At 46.2% G+C, this 14894-nt stretch overlaps 1 protein-coding gene across 3 annotated transcripts in view; it reads right to left on the bottom strand.

The window, feature by feature from the left end:
* Positions 1–944: 944 nt before the first annotated feature.
* Positions 945–14894, bottom strand: part of GATA3 (GATA binding protein 3) — a 29901-nt gene continuing 15951 nt past the window's right edge. For 2 of the 3 annotated variants that reach the window (XM_065920967.1, XM_065920966.1), the window contains exons 4-6: positions 12183–12328; positions 7768–7893; positions 945–3079 (exon numbers count right to left, since the gene is read on the bottom strand). In XM_065920967.1, coding sequence (XP_065777039.1) covers positions 2795–3079; positions 7768–7893; positions 12183–12328 — 557 coding nt within the window. In that variant the 3' untranslated portion in view covers positions 945–2794. The remainder of the gene's footprint in view (positions 3080–7767; positions 7894–12182; positions 12329–14894) is intronic. The other variant, XM_065920968.1, reaches the window with a different exon arrangement.

Raw genomic sequence — 14894 nt, 5'->3', positions numbered from 1 at the left:
TCTCTATTTACTACACTGCTTTTTCTTTTTTTTAAGTTGCTCTTAAATGGACTTCAACCTAGATCTTCAATAGGTATTTGCTGAATCAATGACAGAAGTACTTCCATTCAAAATGTTTACATCATGAACGTCCAGTGTTTGAAGAGTTTATACATAGTAAAAACTTTCAATAACTATGCAGTTTCTTTTTTGTATTGTGTTGGCTCTGAAAATGTTTTCAAGAAATAATCCAAACGTGCCCATATATTCCCATGGATGAGCTAAGAGCAACTATTTCAAAAGAGAGGGAAAAACAGATGGAAAATTAATTGGGGCACAATTTACTCAAGAATATTGGAGCAGCATTTTAGATCCACAACCTTATTCTGTTTTTCTAAAGGAAACCCCCTCTCAGGGTCACTATTCTAGTGTGTCTTTTTTAAGTGAAGAAAAAAAAAGAAAGAACAAAATGATTGAAACCTATGAAAACCTATGATAACATTCTGATCAAGAAACTGGAGAATATATAGTTTTTTTAAAATCTTCTGCATCATCTTCCAGAAATATCTTAGAATGTTAAATCCAGGTATTGAATGATAAAACGACATTTCTCTGTAGAGGGAATAGGATCCAATGTGCCTTTATGGCTATAGCACCCAAGACAAAATGTAACTTGATTGTTGAGTTTGGGAATTTTCTATGTGTGCCCCCCACTCCCGCCTGCCCTTCTCCCACCCCCAAGAATGTCAAGAATTTGAACTCCCTGTTCTTAAGGTGAAAGGGCATCAGCTCAAATCTGTACGGAGGGGAAAAGTGGCAAACCCTGAGACACAGGAACTCTCCAGCAACAACTGCTCCCAAGTTTACGACGGCAACAGACGGCCACGGCCCGTGGCCTTGGGTGCTTCAGGAGTCACCAGAAACCACGTCCGAATTAGGAGCCAGGCAGAGCCTCACGTGCATGTCAGTAATTCTCTACTTCTTTATTTCAACATTGAGCTTCAGCTTTGAAATATTTGCTAAGAAAGCAGAGAGGCAATTAACAGAGATTTTTCAAATGTGTGCCAGGGTTACACATTCTGTCAACAAAGTCAAAGGAAACTATACAGCGTAAGTTACAAAACGGTTATTTCATGTTTCGCAAACATTCCAATCCACCCTTCACTGTGGTGTGATTCAACAGTAGAAAAGCAAAACAGACATAAACTCAAGACCCAGCCCAGCTCCTTTCCATCTTGCAGAGAACCATGAGGAATTCTCAACAGCAACCCGCCCACCTGAGATTCTCAACAAGGCAACCCTCCCATTTCTCTGGCGAGATCTCCTCAAGGCCAGACCAGGAGCAGGGGAAGAGCAACTCAGAGCGGACCACAGAACTTCCTCCAGCCCCGGGGATGCCTTCCTCTGGGCTGCATCGCGAGCTCCAAGATGCCCAGTTTCCCAAATACATTGATGTTCCTGTCTGGGGTTTGCATTCTCTCCCAGGGTGTGACTGAACACCACTGGGCTGTTACTTTGTTTAAACTCCTTTTGCTTCCATTAGCTAGAGCTACCAGGTTCTAGAAGAGCTTGGCCACCACTCTCAATACGATGTTATTTGGTTGTTTCTTAAATATTTTAACTTTATTATCTCTTTATATTATTATTCCAACAGACTGCATGAAAGGCAGTGATCACTAACACAGAACACAACAGGCGCTAACATTCAGCCAGGCTGCTCTCAGGACCCAGGGCTGGCGGGCCTGAGCCGCTGACATGCACGCGGGTAGCTCATACACTGCTACCCTCATAGCACAGGCTGCGGAAGAAGTGACAAAGGACATATGCTCTTGTACCCTTAGAAGCTATTTAATAAATATCATCAAGAAACAAAATGGAAAAAAAAAAAATCAGCCCCGTGGAGCACAACCACCTTAGGTCAACTGAACGTCACCTAGTTTTTTCAACCAAAAACGGAGAGAGAAAGAAAATATTAAAATAGAAACCAAAAAAAAAAAAGAAAGCAGTACTTAACACTAGCAGGAAATAAATTTATACAACAATTCAGTCTGTATAATATGATGAAATAAATCTACAACTTTTCTTATTTTGGTGCTTTGAATTATACATACAAACAACAATTACAGGGACATGTTCACAAAGCATGAAGGCCCAGGAAAGTCTAGCTGAACCCTCCAGGACAACCTGAGAGTGGAATATGTTGCCCAGAGTAATAGAATTTCCTACACAGAGGCCCACAGCTTTGAACAAATGATTTGCCTACACATTTTTTCTTTTTTTTTTTTTCCTTTTTTTTTTCTTTTAATGCATCAAACGACTGTAACCAGGAAAAGGAAACAAAACTGGCAGTTTGTCCATTTGGATATCTGACCTAGTTTCTTCTTAATCTCCACTCTTTCTTTTCCCCTCATCGTCCTTAAAAGGCATGGCGTCCTCCGTGCCTTCCTGACAGCAACCGAGAGGCAATCAAGTCTTCTTTCAATGTACAGTATTTCTTATAATATAAGTTATATGCAATGTTCGGTGACTTTTTTTTTTTTTTTTTTTCACAGCACTAGAGAGACCCTGTTCAATAGGGAATGTGAGTCTGAATGGCTTATTCACAAATGGGATCCAGATTCGGGGAGTGAGAACACAGACACCACGGTAGGCTGCATTGTCTGAGTGGCCACAACATTGGGTTGCTTGATGCCTGCAAAAACACACAGATCCATCGGGTTTCGGTTTCATGATACTGCTCCTGCAAAAATGCACGTAGAAGGGGGCCGGAGGGACTCTCGCCGGGAGGCCAGTGAGCGCGGCTCGCCCAGGGGCCCTAGCCCATGGCGGTGACCATACTGGAAGGGTGGTGAGGTCCGAAGGAGAGGCTGGACGGCGGGTGCATCGGCGTGGGCGTGGTGAGCATGTGGCTGGAGTGGCTGAAGGGCGAGATGTGACTGAGCGAAGACATGTGTCTGGAGAGGGCGGCGGGGTTGAACGAGCTGCTCTTGGGGAAGTCCTCCAGCGCATCGTGCACCTTTTTGCACTTTTTGGATTTGCTAGACATTTTTCGGTTTCTGGTCTGGATCCCTTCCTTCTTCATAGTCAGGGGTCTGTTAATCTAAACAGAGATCAATTTTTTTTTTTTTTTTACTTTTTTTTTTGGCTGGCTCTGAGAGAGGGCAGACTTCCACACCCAGGCACGGGTTCCTCTGACCACCCCAGATCAGGGATCTGCTTTCAGGGGGCCCCTTCCTCCCCACACCCCCTGACTCCTTCCCAGAGACCCCAGAGATCTGCAAGTGAGGGTTCTGTGATGGGGGGCAGGGTCTCAGCCTCTATCAATTTCAGAAACCAAGAGGCCCCAGGTAAGGTGTTCCAAGCAGGGCATATTTGTTTTGTTCATTTGCACCAATCATTGGGGGGAAAGTTGGTCTCAGGGAACTTTCTGTCCCCAAGGACCATATTCTTGAGCCACCCAAGAGGGCTGTATTTCTCTGCTTCACTAAAATCTAATAACTTGTCTTCTTCCTAGAATTACCTTACATGATTTCAGGAGAAGAGAGGCAAGGGAGGGACTTTCAAGAGGGAAATATATCTGGTCTACTGGTACAAAATGTGACTTAGAACGTTGGCACTACTAGGCAATCGATCTTAACGGCTTTGTCTCTCTGCCTTGAGAAGCCCAGACTGCTTCAAAGTAATTTTTGCTTGCCTCTCTTCTAATGGCCTGTTGAAAGAAGAGGTGCTGTAAAATCTCCCCCTACATAGACAGCTAGTGGGAAGTTGCTGCAGAACCCAAGTCAGGGCTCTGTGTCCACCCCGAGGGGGATGGAAGGTGGGAGGGCAGTTCAAGAGGAAGGGGACATATGTATATACTTATGGCTGATTCATGGCGCTACATGGCAGAAACCAACATAACACTGTAAAGCAATTATCCTCCCATTAGATATCAAAAAAAATTTTAAGTCATTTTAAACACAGGGGAAAAAAATCTTCCCCTGAAATTTGTACATTCTGGGGTCAGAATTTAATATAATGCATCTTTGTAAAAATGTAACCTCTTGCCCCCGCCACAGCAACTGTGATGATGAAGTTGCAATTTCTACCTGGTCCTGATGACTCACTTCTAACTAGATGAGCAGCGAAACAACCAATCCACAAGAATTTAGTATTCACTTAGGGGGTGCAAAGCCGTGTGCTAGCCTGAAAGCACTCTCCTCCTAAAAAGCAAAGCCAAGGCATGAGGGACTTCCCTGGCAGTCCAGTAACCGGTTAGGATTCCGAGCTTCCAATTCTGGGGGCAAGAGTTAGATCCCTGGGCAGGTAGCTAACATACCATACTCCAGGTGGCCAAAAAAAAAAAAAAAAAAACCCAAATACAATTCCAGGGTAAACAAAAGATTAAGAAAAGAAACAGCCCAAGCATGAAGTTGAGGAGAAAGACCAAGGCAAGCACCTACTCTCCTGATCACTGCTCTTGTCTTCAGGGCACCAGAGCATCCCTCTCTTCCGATAAGCCTCATGTGTTTTGTTTTGAATACACATCTGCTTAAGGTAGGGGTGGGGGAACTTGACAAAGCAAACTAATCATTCCCCTCGAGGAGTCAGAATCAGATCAACCTCAACGGCAGCCACCTGCCCCGCACAGCAAACCAACCACACATTCAGTCCCATTTCCAGGGAAAGGGCAAAGAGGGGAAGGTCAGGGTCTTAGTCATTCCTGACTCCTTGGAGAAGAAACCACTATTTCCTCCAGGGTCCTCAAGGGTGGAGGAAGAGAAGATTTCGTGACTCAAAGATCTGCCTGTTTGCTCCAAAAGCTAGAAGGAGATAGTGAAGGAAGTGAGAACCCAGAAGTCAAGAGGGTCTGGCTGCTGATAACACTTCTGGGAGAAACAAACTCACGGCTTCCAGGGGCTGAGCTGGTCACCTGGGCAGGAGTGCAGACCCGCTGGGGGCGGGCTGACCCCAGCTCTGCCCCTCGTATAGGAAGGCCGAGTGAGTGACGGCAGAGGACCTCAAAGATTGCTGCTCAGAGAACATCTCAGGGTTTCTTCCTCAAAGTTATAATCAAGATAAAGATGCAGCCTACAGAGGCGATAGGAATCTACTGTCACATCAAATCTCCCCCGAGATATCACCTAGACACATGCTCTTCATGCTGATATCTAGATATACAGGGCCAGGTATCTAAATATAATATCTAGTTACACAGATAGCCACACAAAGCCAGATAACTAGTCCCAGCACTGATACTGAGATAGGTAGTTATCTACACACCTAGATAAGGAGACAGGAACTAACTTAGGGCATGCCTGGTATCTCGATGGGCAAAACAAAACAAAACAAGACGAGAATGTTCATAGATTGGTATCTCTTATTGTTAAATACACAACAAATCCGCCTCCTTCCGTGAAGTCTTACTAGACCAGAGAAGGCAGAAAAACCACTCTGGGGGATGAGCGCGCGCCTATCTCCCAGACACTGGGGCCCAGGACAGGGTGAGGGCCCTGCCATGATAGTCCAGTGGTTAAGAATCCACCTCGCAAGGCAGGTTCGAGCCCTGGCTGGAGAACTAACCGACTCAACCTGTGAGCCACAATGAGCGATCTCCCACGATGCAGCGAGGACCCAAGGCAGCCACATAAATGAATAAATATTTAAAAGAGAAAAAGAATAGCGTGGGGGTAAGCAATGAAGAAGGGCCCTTGACTTCTCTTGGATTTAATGAGAAAAGCATATCTTTCAGAAATAGATGGTTTTTCAACTGAATACAACTGAGATCACATCTCACTGTGGCTGAGCAGTCAAAGAAATTTATAGCTGGTTCATTTCTCATAATTCCTATACTTCTGTGGAAATCAGAAAGAAGTACATACACACATACAATCCATTACTCCGAACAGGTCTCTGGTATATTCTACAATAAGAAGGGGCTCACTCTTCCCTGGTCCCCAACAGTCCTGAGCTCCTGATCTCCCTGGAAGATCGGTCGCTATTCAGAAATCCATCTGGGCCCTTCTAATTCATCAGCCTCATCCTTGTTTCTCTGAGTCATCATTTTTTTCAAGTAAAACAAAATCAGAATAATTTCTGCCCTGTCTACATCATGGGACTCTCTGAGGCTCAAATGTTGTCAAACAGCATAAAAGTCCTTTACAAACCATACATCACACCCCCAAAATCATTTTGTTGACTACCATTGGGTGAGCACAAGAACTCTACAGCCCCAAACTTTCCAGATTCTAATCACAAATCTGCTTCTCTCCATGGCAGTGAGCAAGGAAATTCCCCAAAGCGAAAACGGGCCTGGGGTTTCATCGCTGATAAATGTACACAGACCACAGTCTAGGGATGTGAGAGAGATAAATGATGGATTGTAATAAGACCCTCGTTCCATCAGCACCAAGTCCTGAGTATCAAGCAGAGATGACACGCTGGCAGGGGGTCCCAAGAGGTACCAAAGGACTAGATTGCTAAGGTGACCCTGGGACGTTCTCCTGTGATTCAAAAACTCTAACCAGCAAATCTTCCTCCGCAATTCGCGTCTCTGGGTAAGGCTCACTGACTGCCAGGATGGCTCTGAGCAAACCCCTCTGCCTGTCCCCAGCTCACTCCCAGACTCTGCCAGTCAGACTGGCCAAGAGACTTCAGGAAAACCAGACGGAACCAGAGACGTGATATGAGAGAGACAGACAGAGACAGAAAGAGAGAACAAATTCCTTCTCTGGGATTAACATAAACATCAGGCCTCATTACGGTCACAGCCTGTCAGCCAGAGTTGTACGAGGGGAAAAAAAAAATAGCTGAATTTTTTTTAAAGGTAGAGATAATACAAGATGGGAGGATCCCCAAATTGAAAGATCAAAACTGACACGGCCAAACCCATGAGACTGACTGACAATTACCATTCTGCTAATATAATCTATAAGGAAAAAGGCATTCTTTTCCCTGGAAAGGATAACCTCCACAGGCTGCCTTGCGGGAGTTCTCCCAGGGAGGACAAACTCAACAGATGAAATATCTCAGCCATTTCATCTCGTATCTTTTATACAGAGAATCCGTTTAAAATTCACAGCACAGGTTATGCCAAGCTCTCTACCCCTCAGTAACTGAATTGCCCTGAACTCCTGCATCATGCATTACAATCCTATTTACCCTTCTCTTCCACTCTCTGGCACACTCTTCCTTTTTTTGCAAAAAGTTTAAAATGCAAGAAAACATCAAAATATGACTGGCAACTTTTTTCAGTTTGCTAAGAGGAAGATTTTTTTTTCCCCCTTAAAACCCAGACCAGGTCCACCATGCATTCTGTTTCTGACACAAACTAAGAGGTTGGATCGACCTATTTTATTTTATTTATTTATTTATTTATTTTTTCAAGGGAGACGGCTTTTATTGCCCGGAGAGGGGGATCGACCTATTTTAAACCCTTGAGTCTTGACAAGGCTTCACTGTGCCCAGTCCTTTCCCACGCTGAATCCTACTGCAATGATTTTTCTGAGGCTTCTCATTGGGTGATTCAAATGGATCATCAACAAGGACCTACTGTAGAGCCCAGGGTACTCTACTCAATACTCTGTAATAACCTATACAGGTAAAGGATCTGAAAAAGAATGGATACCTGTATATGTAAAACTGAATCACTTTCCTGAATACCTGAAAGTATGACAACATTGCACATCAACTACATGCCAATAACACTTTTTTAAAAGAAATCAAGAAGGGGACCAGGGAAGGGGAACGCCATGCACTGTGCATCACCCGCACGAGGCCGTCTGGGGGGCAGGACCCCGGGACACTTACATTGTGCAGCTTGTAGTAGAGCCCGCAGGCATTGCAGACAGGGTCTCCATTGGCATTTCTTCTCCACAGAGTCGTAGTTGTGGTTTGACAGTTTGCACAGGACGTACCTGCCCTTCTTGCTGCCGACTGGGGAGGGGGCAGACAGGGGAGGATAAAAATCAAAACAAATGTTAAATGGGTTTGCAGAACCACGGAGACCAACTTTAAAAAAAAAATTATCACTGAAATCAAAACTAGCAAGTGGCCCACATGAAAGTAATAAAGATTCCCCAAAAGCTGCATCAGGAAGAAAATTACAGCTGACCCACTGGCCTAGGAGTAGATCAGACCGTGGTCCGGTGGTCAGCAGGTAGCCTGCTGTCCCCCGGGGTGAGGAATTTGGGAGGATCAGAAAGCTGATCCCATCTCTCTAAATCACAAGCTACCCCCCTCCTACAGAGTCTACCAGATGTTTCATTTTTATGGGTTGCAATAATTTTTGGAATTAACCAGACATGTTTGGCTACCCGGCTCTCTGTGGCTTTCTTCACCAGGCCTCCAGGAGGTCCTTTTGAAGAGCGACTCCCCAGAATAACAGCTCTCAACAAGGATACAGGTCATCACAACAGACTAACAGTCAAGGAAGAGGAAACCCAAGCATCAGAAGTGCCTTCTAGATCCCAAAGAAAGAAATGCTAGATGATAAGAAGAGCAGGCTGCTGACACTATGAGAGAATGTCTGTGCATATGTGGCTGACACACACAACGTGGGCCACAGAGAAAGCACCAAACCAGAACGTCCTACATGAACCAGACCCAGCCCTTCTGCAGCCATCCTAAATGTGCACAGCCCAGGCTTTCAGATTCGGTCAACTTGTGGTGACAGCCATCTTCATTCTCTTTAAGTGGTTTTAGGTTAATGAAACAAACTGAGAAGAACAAGGACTTCTGCAATCCACCAGGAACACAGGCCCCACTTCTGCCTTCAATTCATCAGAGTCCCTGGAAAGTTTCCTATAAACTCTTTACAGAGCCAAATGGTCACAGGTCAGATGCCAGGCCCAAGCTGAATTTTAATTATTTGATTGTGTCACGGCCTTCGTTTCCTTTAAAAGGGAGATTTTTCTTTGACTTTTTGATGTACTTAAATGCATTAGGGGACTATTTCTTGCATCCATACTTGGGAAAAAAAAAAAAAAAACTTAAGCTCAAAAACTTTTGAAAGAAAATAAAGGTGGGTCCCTGGTAACCCCTCTCATCTCCTCACTACTCCCTGTAACATGAAAAGAAATTTTCAACTGTAAAATTATTTCTGTCCCTAGACTCAAAAACATTATCAAAGGCAAGAGAAAGAGAAAGAATTTAGCTGTTCTTTATCTGTGATCAAGAAAATTCTGGCATGGTTATGAGAGCATGGAACAAAATGACAGGGATCAGGGTGAGATTTTCCATCAATATTTTATCCGGCAAGAAGTTGAGTCAAACACTCAAAGTGGCCAGATATGGAAAACCCGGAGGCAATTCTGAATGAACCAGGCTGACTCCTCTCCTTTCAAAGCTACTAAATTGTCCCAGAGATGCTCCCCTTTTCTACAGGTTTAAATACCAAAGCTATGGCACTTTTTTCCCCCAGTAATTCTTAGTTTTTGTGTTCTGTGGAACTAGAAACATAGCCCTTCTCCCTCGTAAATGAGAAGGTTCTACTTTTAAGTAGTCCATTTGGAAAATAATTCACCGCAGTCCAAGAGTGCTGTCTCTCATTCCACAAACCTCTGTCCACCTGCCTTTATGAAACATGATCGTTTAAGACTTAACTGGTGTTCTTGTATACTTTTGGGAAGAAAATGAAGTTATGAAATTGATGCTTAAGGATTTTGACAATTATCAAATGTCATGCGATGATTATTTTCATCCTGGACTGGTTTTCTCCACTTTAAAAGAAATACTTGGATATAACAGACTAACAGACTAAGACTCAAGCACTGGATTTCTCAGCCCAACAACTGGGAAGGGATGGTTCAAGCACAAAACACCAGCCAACAAAATAAGAGTTCGGAGTAATGAGGCTCGTGGTATAGTTCTTTGCAGGGTCTTGACGGTATCATGAACCTGAGCAAGCTCAGACTTTCAGTGAATTTATACAGAAGCTCTGAAAGTCACACTGTTTGGTTCACTAGCAGAAGACAAAGTATATTAATAAAGCAAGCTAGAGATTTATGAAAATCCTCCACCACTAGGAAAAAAATTTCTACGGGTCTTCCCTTCTCCTGTTTCCAGCACAGCCTCAGCAAGGCCTGAGTTTATTTGGTGTTAGATATGCATCTACCAAGGGGTGGAGTGGTCTTCAGTACCTCTGCAAATGCACAAAGCAGAAACTGCAAACTGGAGAGACAGAGGCGGGAAGGAGAGACAGGGAAATATAGGAAAGAAAAAAGAAGTTCTAGATACTCAGAAGTCAAATACACCTAAGTGCTGAAAATATATGCATACATATCCTGAATGGGCCCCCAGTGTCTCTCTGGAGCATACGATTTCTATGGAACTAAAAATATAAAACCACCCAGAAGAGATGAGTAAAAAAGAAAAGACAGCTTCACATGTGACAGCAAAGGAACTCTACAATTAAAAGCGATTATTACTCAGAGTTCTAGAGATTTCTTACGAAAGGTGAATGAAGACAAAACTATATAAAATGCAAGTCTAGCCCTCCTAGGCAATCCACCCCAGACAGAAGAAACCCCGAGAAAATGTCAAATGCATTCTTGCTCATCAACCAAACAACCACGGGGTCTGAGACTTTACTGCTCTTATTTCTTCTTTACCTTTTAAAAAGAGCCCGATTATCATGATATCATGATTTATTTCAAAAAGAAAGTTTTTGTTGTTCGTTTTCTTTCCTTTTTTTCTTTTCTTTTTCCCCCCCTTCTCTCTTTTTTTCCTAAGGCCAGGTTTGGAGTGATTCAGAACATTCTTTTGTGGTGTGATCATATTCATTCTGCACTAACACCTCCAGTCATTTTTTTTTTTTTTCAAACAACGTCTTGTTCTGATACGTTCAAACATCTTGATGTTTAGGTTGGGGAAGCTGAGTTGTTGTTTATGAGTTATCTCCAGAGCTCAGATATCCGGCAGCTTTTTCCTAGGAAGTTAGCTTTGCACATGAGAGAAAGGAAAAAAAAAAAGTACCAAAGAGCACGGGGACAAGTCGGGGGAAGGTTGTGAAAGCTGGAGATGGGGGCAAAGATCAGAAAGAATAAAGCCTGGAGACCTAGGATGGCCAAAAATTAAAGTCACGTGGGCATGGCCATCCCTAGAAAGATTTTCCTTCTTCTGAAGAGGATGTGAAAGGTTGTCACTTGCACTAAAATCTGATGAGGAAAACAAATAATTCTTTAAAAAGAATGCAGAGGATTTGGAGGGGTCCACCTTACAATCTGAGGGATGCTACTTCATCCATTCATCGGCACGGGGAAATTCCCCTCCTCCCCTCTCCACCTGGTGAATGTCATCACCACAAAAAGCATTTTGATCTCTTGACTGTGGTTAGAGTTATCATTTGCCAAGCCTGCTTTTATTTGTCTGTTACATACACTTGCTATTCAATCTGGCCTGAGGTTCCAGAGACAAGTTTGCAAACGAACCTCTCCGGCTAGTTTTCCTTACCCGTGCGTGCTTGTGCCAGGTTTTCTCAAGATTCCTAGGGGTCAAGAGGTTTAAGAAAGGGAAAAAAGAGGGGGAGAGAGGAAACGGTCACGGGCTGGCGGGAGTTCAAAGGGGAAATCGGACTAGACGCTAGGAGAGTCCAGGGAGCGGGACAGAAACCAGTTTACCCCTGCGTTGACCTGTGGCAACTCCTCAACTCCACAGACCACGGAAGAAGAAAAACGCCACAAGGCCACCGGCTGCTGCTTGTGCAATGCAGTCAATGAGCCCCACTCATCTTAGAGCCCTGGCCACATGAGATCTCACCCGGGGCGCGAAGGCAGCACTGAGGCCATCACGACTTCCTGGGAGACCCCTGCTACGACTCCAGAAACAAGTTCTGGGTGGCACCTGGGAGCCTCCATCCCCCCACTAACCTCTGTGAAACTGTGGCTATCAACACACTTCCAATCAGCCACCCCAGTCCCGTTAAAGCAATCATTCTACCAGCAAAGATATTTAAGATTTGATAAACCAGAAGTCAGCATCCTTAAAAATGTGGTGACTTAAGAACCATGGAGGGGGTGATAGAGAGAGAGAGAGAGTACACGTCCCTGTATATCTAATTTGAAAAAAAGAAAAAACAAAGATGAGGGGAAAGCTTCCCCAAGCCAGCTGACACGATTTTGAGCTGTCCTGCCAATTTCCTGCAGAAAGCTCTCCTTTCTGAAGGGGGGAAATTAAAGACACAAAATGGAGAGTGCCAGGTCAGGGCTGCCCCAGGGACAACTCACCAGCCTTCGTTTGGGCTTGATGAGGGGCCGGTTCTGTCCGTTCATCTTGTGGTAGAGGCCGCAGGCATTACACAGGTAATGCCCCGTTCCATCTCGTCGCCAGAGAGGGGTGGATGTCGCCCCGCAGTTCACACACTCCCGGCCTTCTGAAAACAACACCACACATAAGTCACTTATGGAAGGAAGACACGTGAAAAAGCTGCCAGCAGAATTAGGGAATGAAAGCTAAAGAGATAACTTTTTTTTTTCCTCTCTTTTTCTTCCTTTGCGGAACTTTCTTACCTCCAGCTCCCTTAAAAAAGAATGTACAGCCCTCTCATGGCCTGACGATTCCCCATGTACACATACATGCATGTACACACAGACACACACAGGTACACACACACGAGCACGCACACACACACACACACACACACACACAGAGCTTCCTGGCCCAAGAAGTGACACAGGAATCAGAAGCAACAGACACCTGTCCAGGGCGGCCCCACTCGATGGGGAAGATGAAGCAGAGCCCAGGAGGAAGGCGAATTTCAACTTGAAACAGTTCCCTGAGAAAATCCTGAGCCCCGGACAATGGCAAAAGCTAAACACTCCTTGCATTTCCCTCAGAGGAAAACAAAGATGATCCATTCTCATCACCAGGTCTGTCTATACAGATTGATTAAATAATGACGATCAGGATGAGGCCAAAGGAAAGATTCATCAATGGCTAGATCGAGAAAACAGATAATAAACATATGAACAGATGGATCAATTGGCTGACTGATTTTTAGCAGCGAGGCCTTTAGGTTTTACTTCCAATAAAACTGTAAACGTCCCTGGCTAGCAAGGAAAAGATGAAGACCCCGTGGGGCCCACTCCTTCCCCACCATCTCTCTCTGACTCTCTAGAAAAGGCCCAGGTTTTCTACGGGTTCCCAGCCCCTGAGACTCCAGTCTGAAGGATTGGAGGGACACAAGGAGGCGTCTGGAAGGCTAGGGAGCTGGAGATGGGGGGAGGGAGACAGAATCAGGGGAAGTGTTAAGAGGTGAGGAGCGGATCAGGAGGATGGGCCACTTTGGGGAGGGGGAAGGGAGGCCCTTCGGTCGGCTCATTAACCAAGGCCTGCTTGCAGTTGCTCTTTTCCCAAAAAAACAAACAAACAAAATCAACAAGAAAACCGGCCAGGCCGGGTTGGAACAATGCTCACTCTAGGGGCTGGAGAGTGACCGGGCCCACCTTCGGAGGGGAAGCCCCAGAGGGGAAGCCCCCAGGGGGAAGCCCTCCAGATGCTATTGTAGGAACAGCCTGCCAGCTCTTCTGAACTTCTGCAGGGGGAGGAAGAAGGGGAAGGTTTCTGGGAGAACGTGCCCCACTCCTGGGGGGTTCAGTCTCCTGAGGAAGACACACCAGCCTCACAGCCCACCCAGAGGGACCCAGCCGGGAGCCAGTCCTCCAAGAACCGGAGGATCTCCCAGGTGCTGGGGGGAGGTTTGGGGATGGTGGGGGAGAAAGATGAGCCCCTAACAGTTGTTTGTAAAGATTAATCAGCTGACCCCAAACTACCAGGAAGACGGGATGGGGGTGGGGAAGGGAACCGACTGCGCCTGGAGGGCAAGGCCAGCCCAGGGCCCCGGCCCTGCTCAGGTTTAGGAAAGCCCCAGGCCCAGTATGGGGGTGGCAGGGAATGGACACCCCCAGAGGCTGGGCTCTTCTCCAGGAGCGGGCTCTGAGGAAGGAAACGGACTTTTGGAAATGAAAGTGGCTGTGGCCTCCTTTTACAAACTGGAGGCACGCTGAGTTTTGTCCACTTCGCTTTTCTCAAAAAAAAAATAATAATAAATGTGAAGGAGTTACAAGGTTTCATTTTCCTTGCTCCCAGTTCCGAAAAGATTCTTAACCTGGGGTCTACAGAGAGCCTTCCAAGAAGCCCCGCGATGATCCACACGAGAATGGCCCTAAGCGGGCCAGGAGGGCTTGCAAGGCACCCAGCAGGCTCTGGGATGAGTCACAAGCAGAGGCCTCTGCTCTGGGGTCAAAAGCCGGAGGGATGCGGCCGCTGAAGGTGCGGAGGCGCAGAGGAAGGAGGGAAGGGCGAGTGGGCGAGGAGCGGCCACAGGCAGCTGGGGGGCCCCCAGCCCTTCTGCCCTCCGCGGGACGGGCCCAGCCTCTCCTGGGGGCAGCCGTGCCCACCGGCCCAGCCCACGCCCACTCTCCCACCTGCAGAGACAGGGGCCTCGGGCCCCAAGCTGCTTCACCCCCCAGACCTTTGGGGGTGTCTCCTGGACCCCAAGCCTCCTCCATCACTAGCAGCTCGGGCTGGACCGCCCCGCTCCTGGGCACCTGGGCCACCTGGGCTGAGGGTGTCCCCGCCTGACACCATCAGTCTGATTTCCTTTCCTTTGTCAGGCGGCAGGGAGGATGACAGCTTCCTTTTCTGAGGGACTTTGAAAGCCAGCAACGGTTGCCTCTCCAGCGAGGCTCTGCACACTAGAGCAATTTTCTGTCTTGATTCACTCGGCAAGTTCGCGATTGCCTCGCGTTGGTTTTCTCTCTTTTTTTTCTTTCCCCTTCTCTCCTTGTTGCCTCTAATCTGTGACTTCAGCAAACAACCAGTTTTCCTTAGGGAGGCCCTGACTGTCTCCTGCTCTCTTTCTCCGCGCTCACTGCCTGCTGTGAGCTGCTCAGACAGACACCTCACGCTAAGGTGACAACCGCAGGCCTCTTAGCATT

This window comes from Muntiacus reevesi, chromosome 2 (genome assembly GCF_963930625.1).
Source record: "Muntiacus reevesi chromosome 2, mMunRee1.1, whole genome shotgun sequence".
NCBI classification, from domain to species: Eukaryota; Metazoa; Chordata; class Mammalia; order Artiodactyla; family Cervidae; genus Muntiacus; species Muntiacus reevesi.
This window is presented reverse-complemented; position numbering and strand designations above follow the sequence as displayed.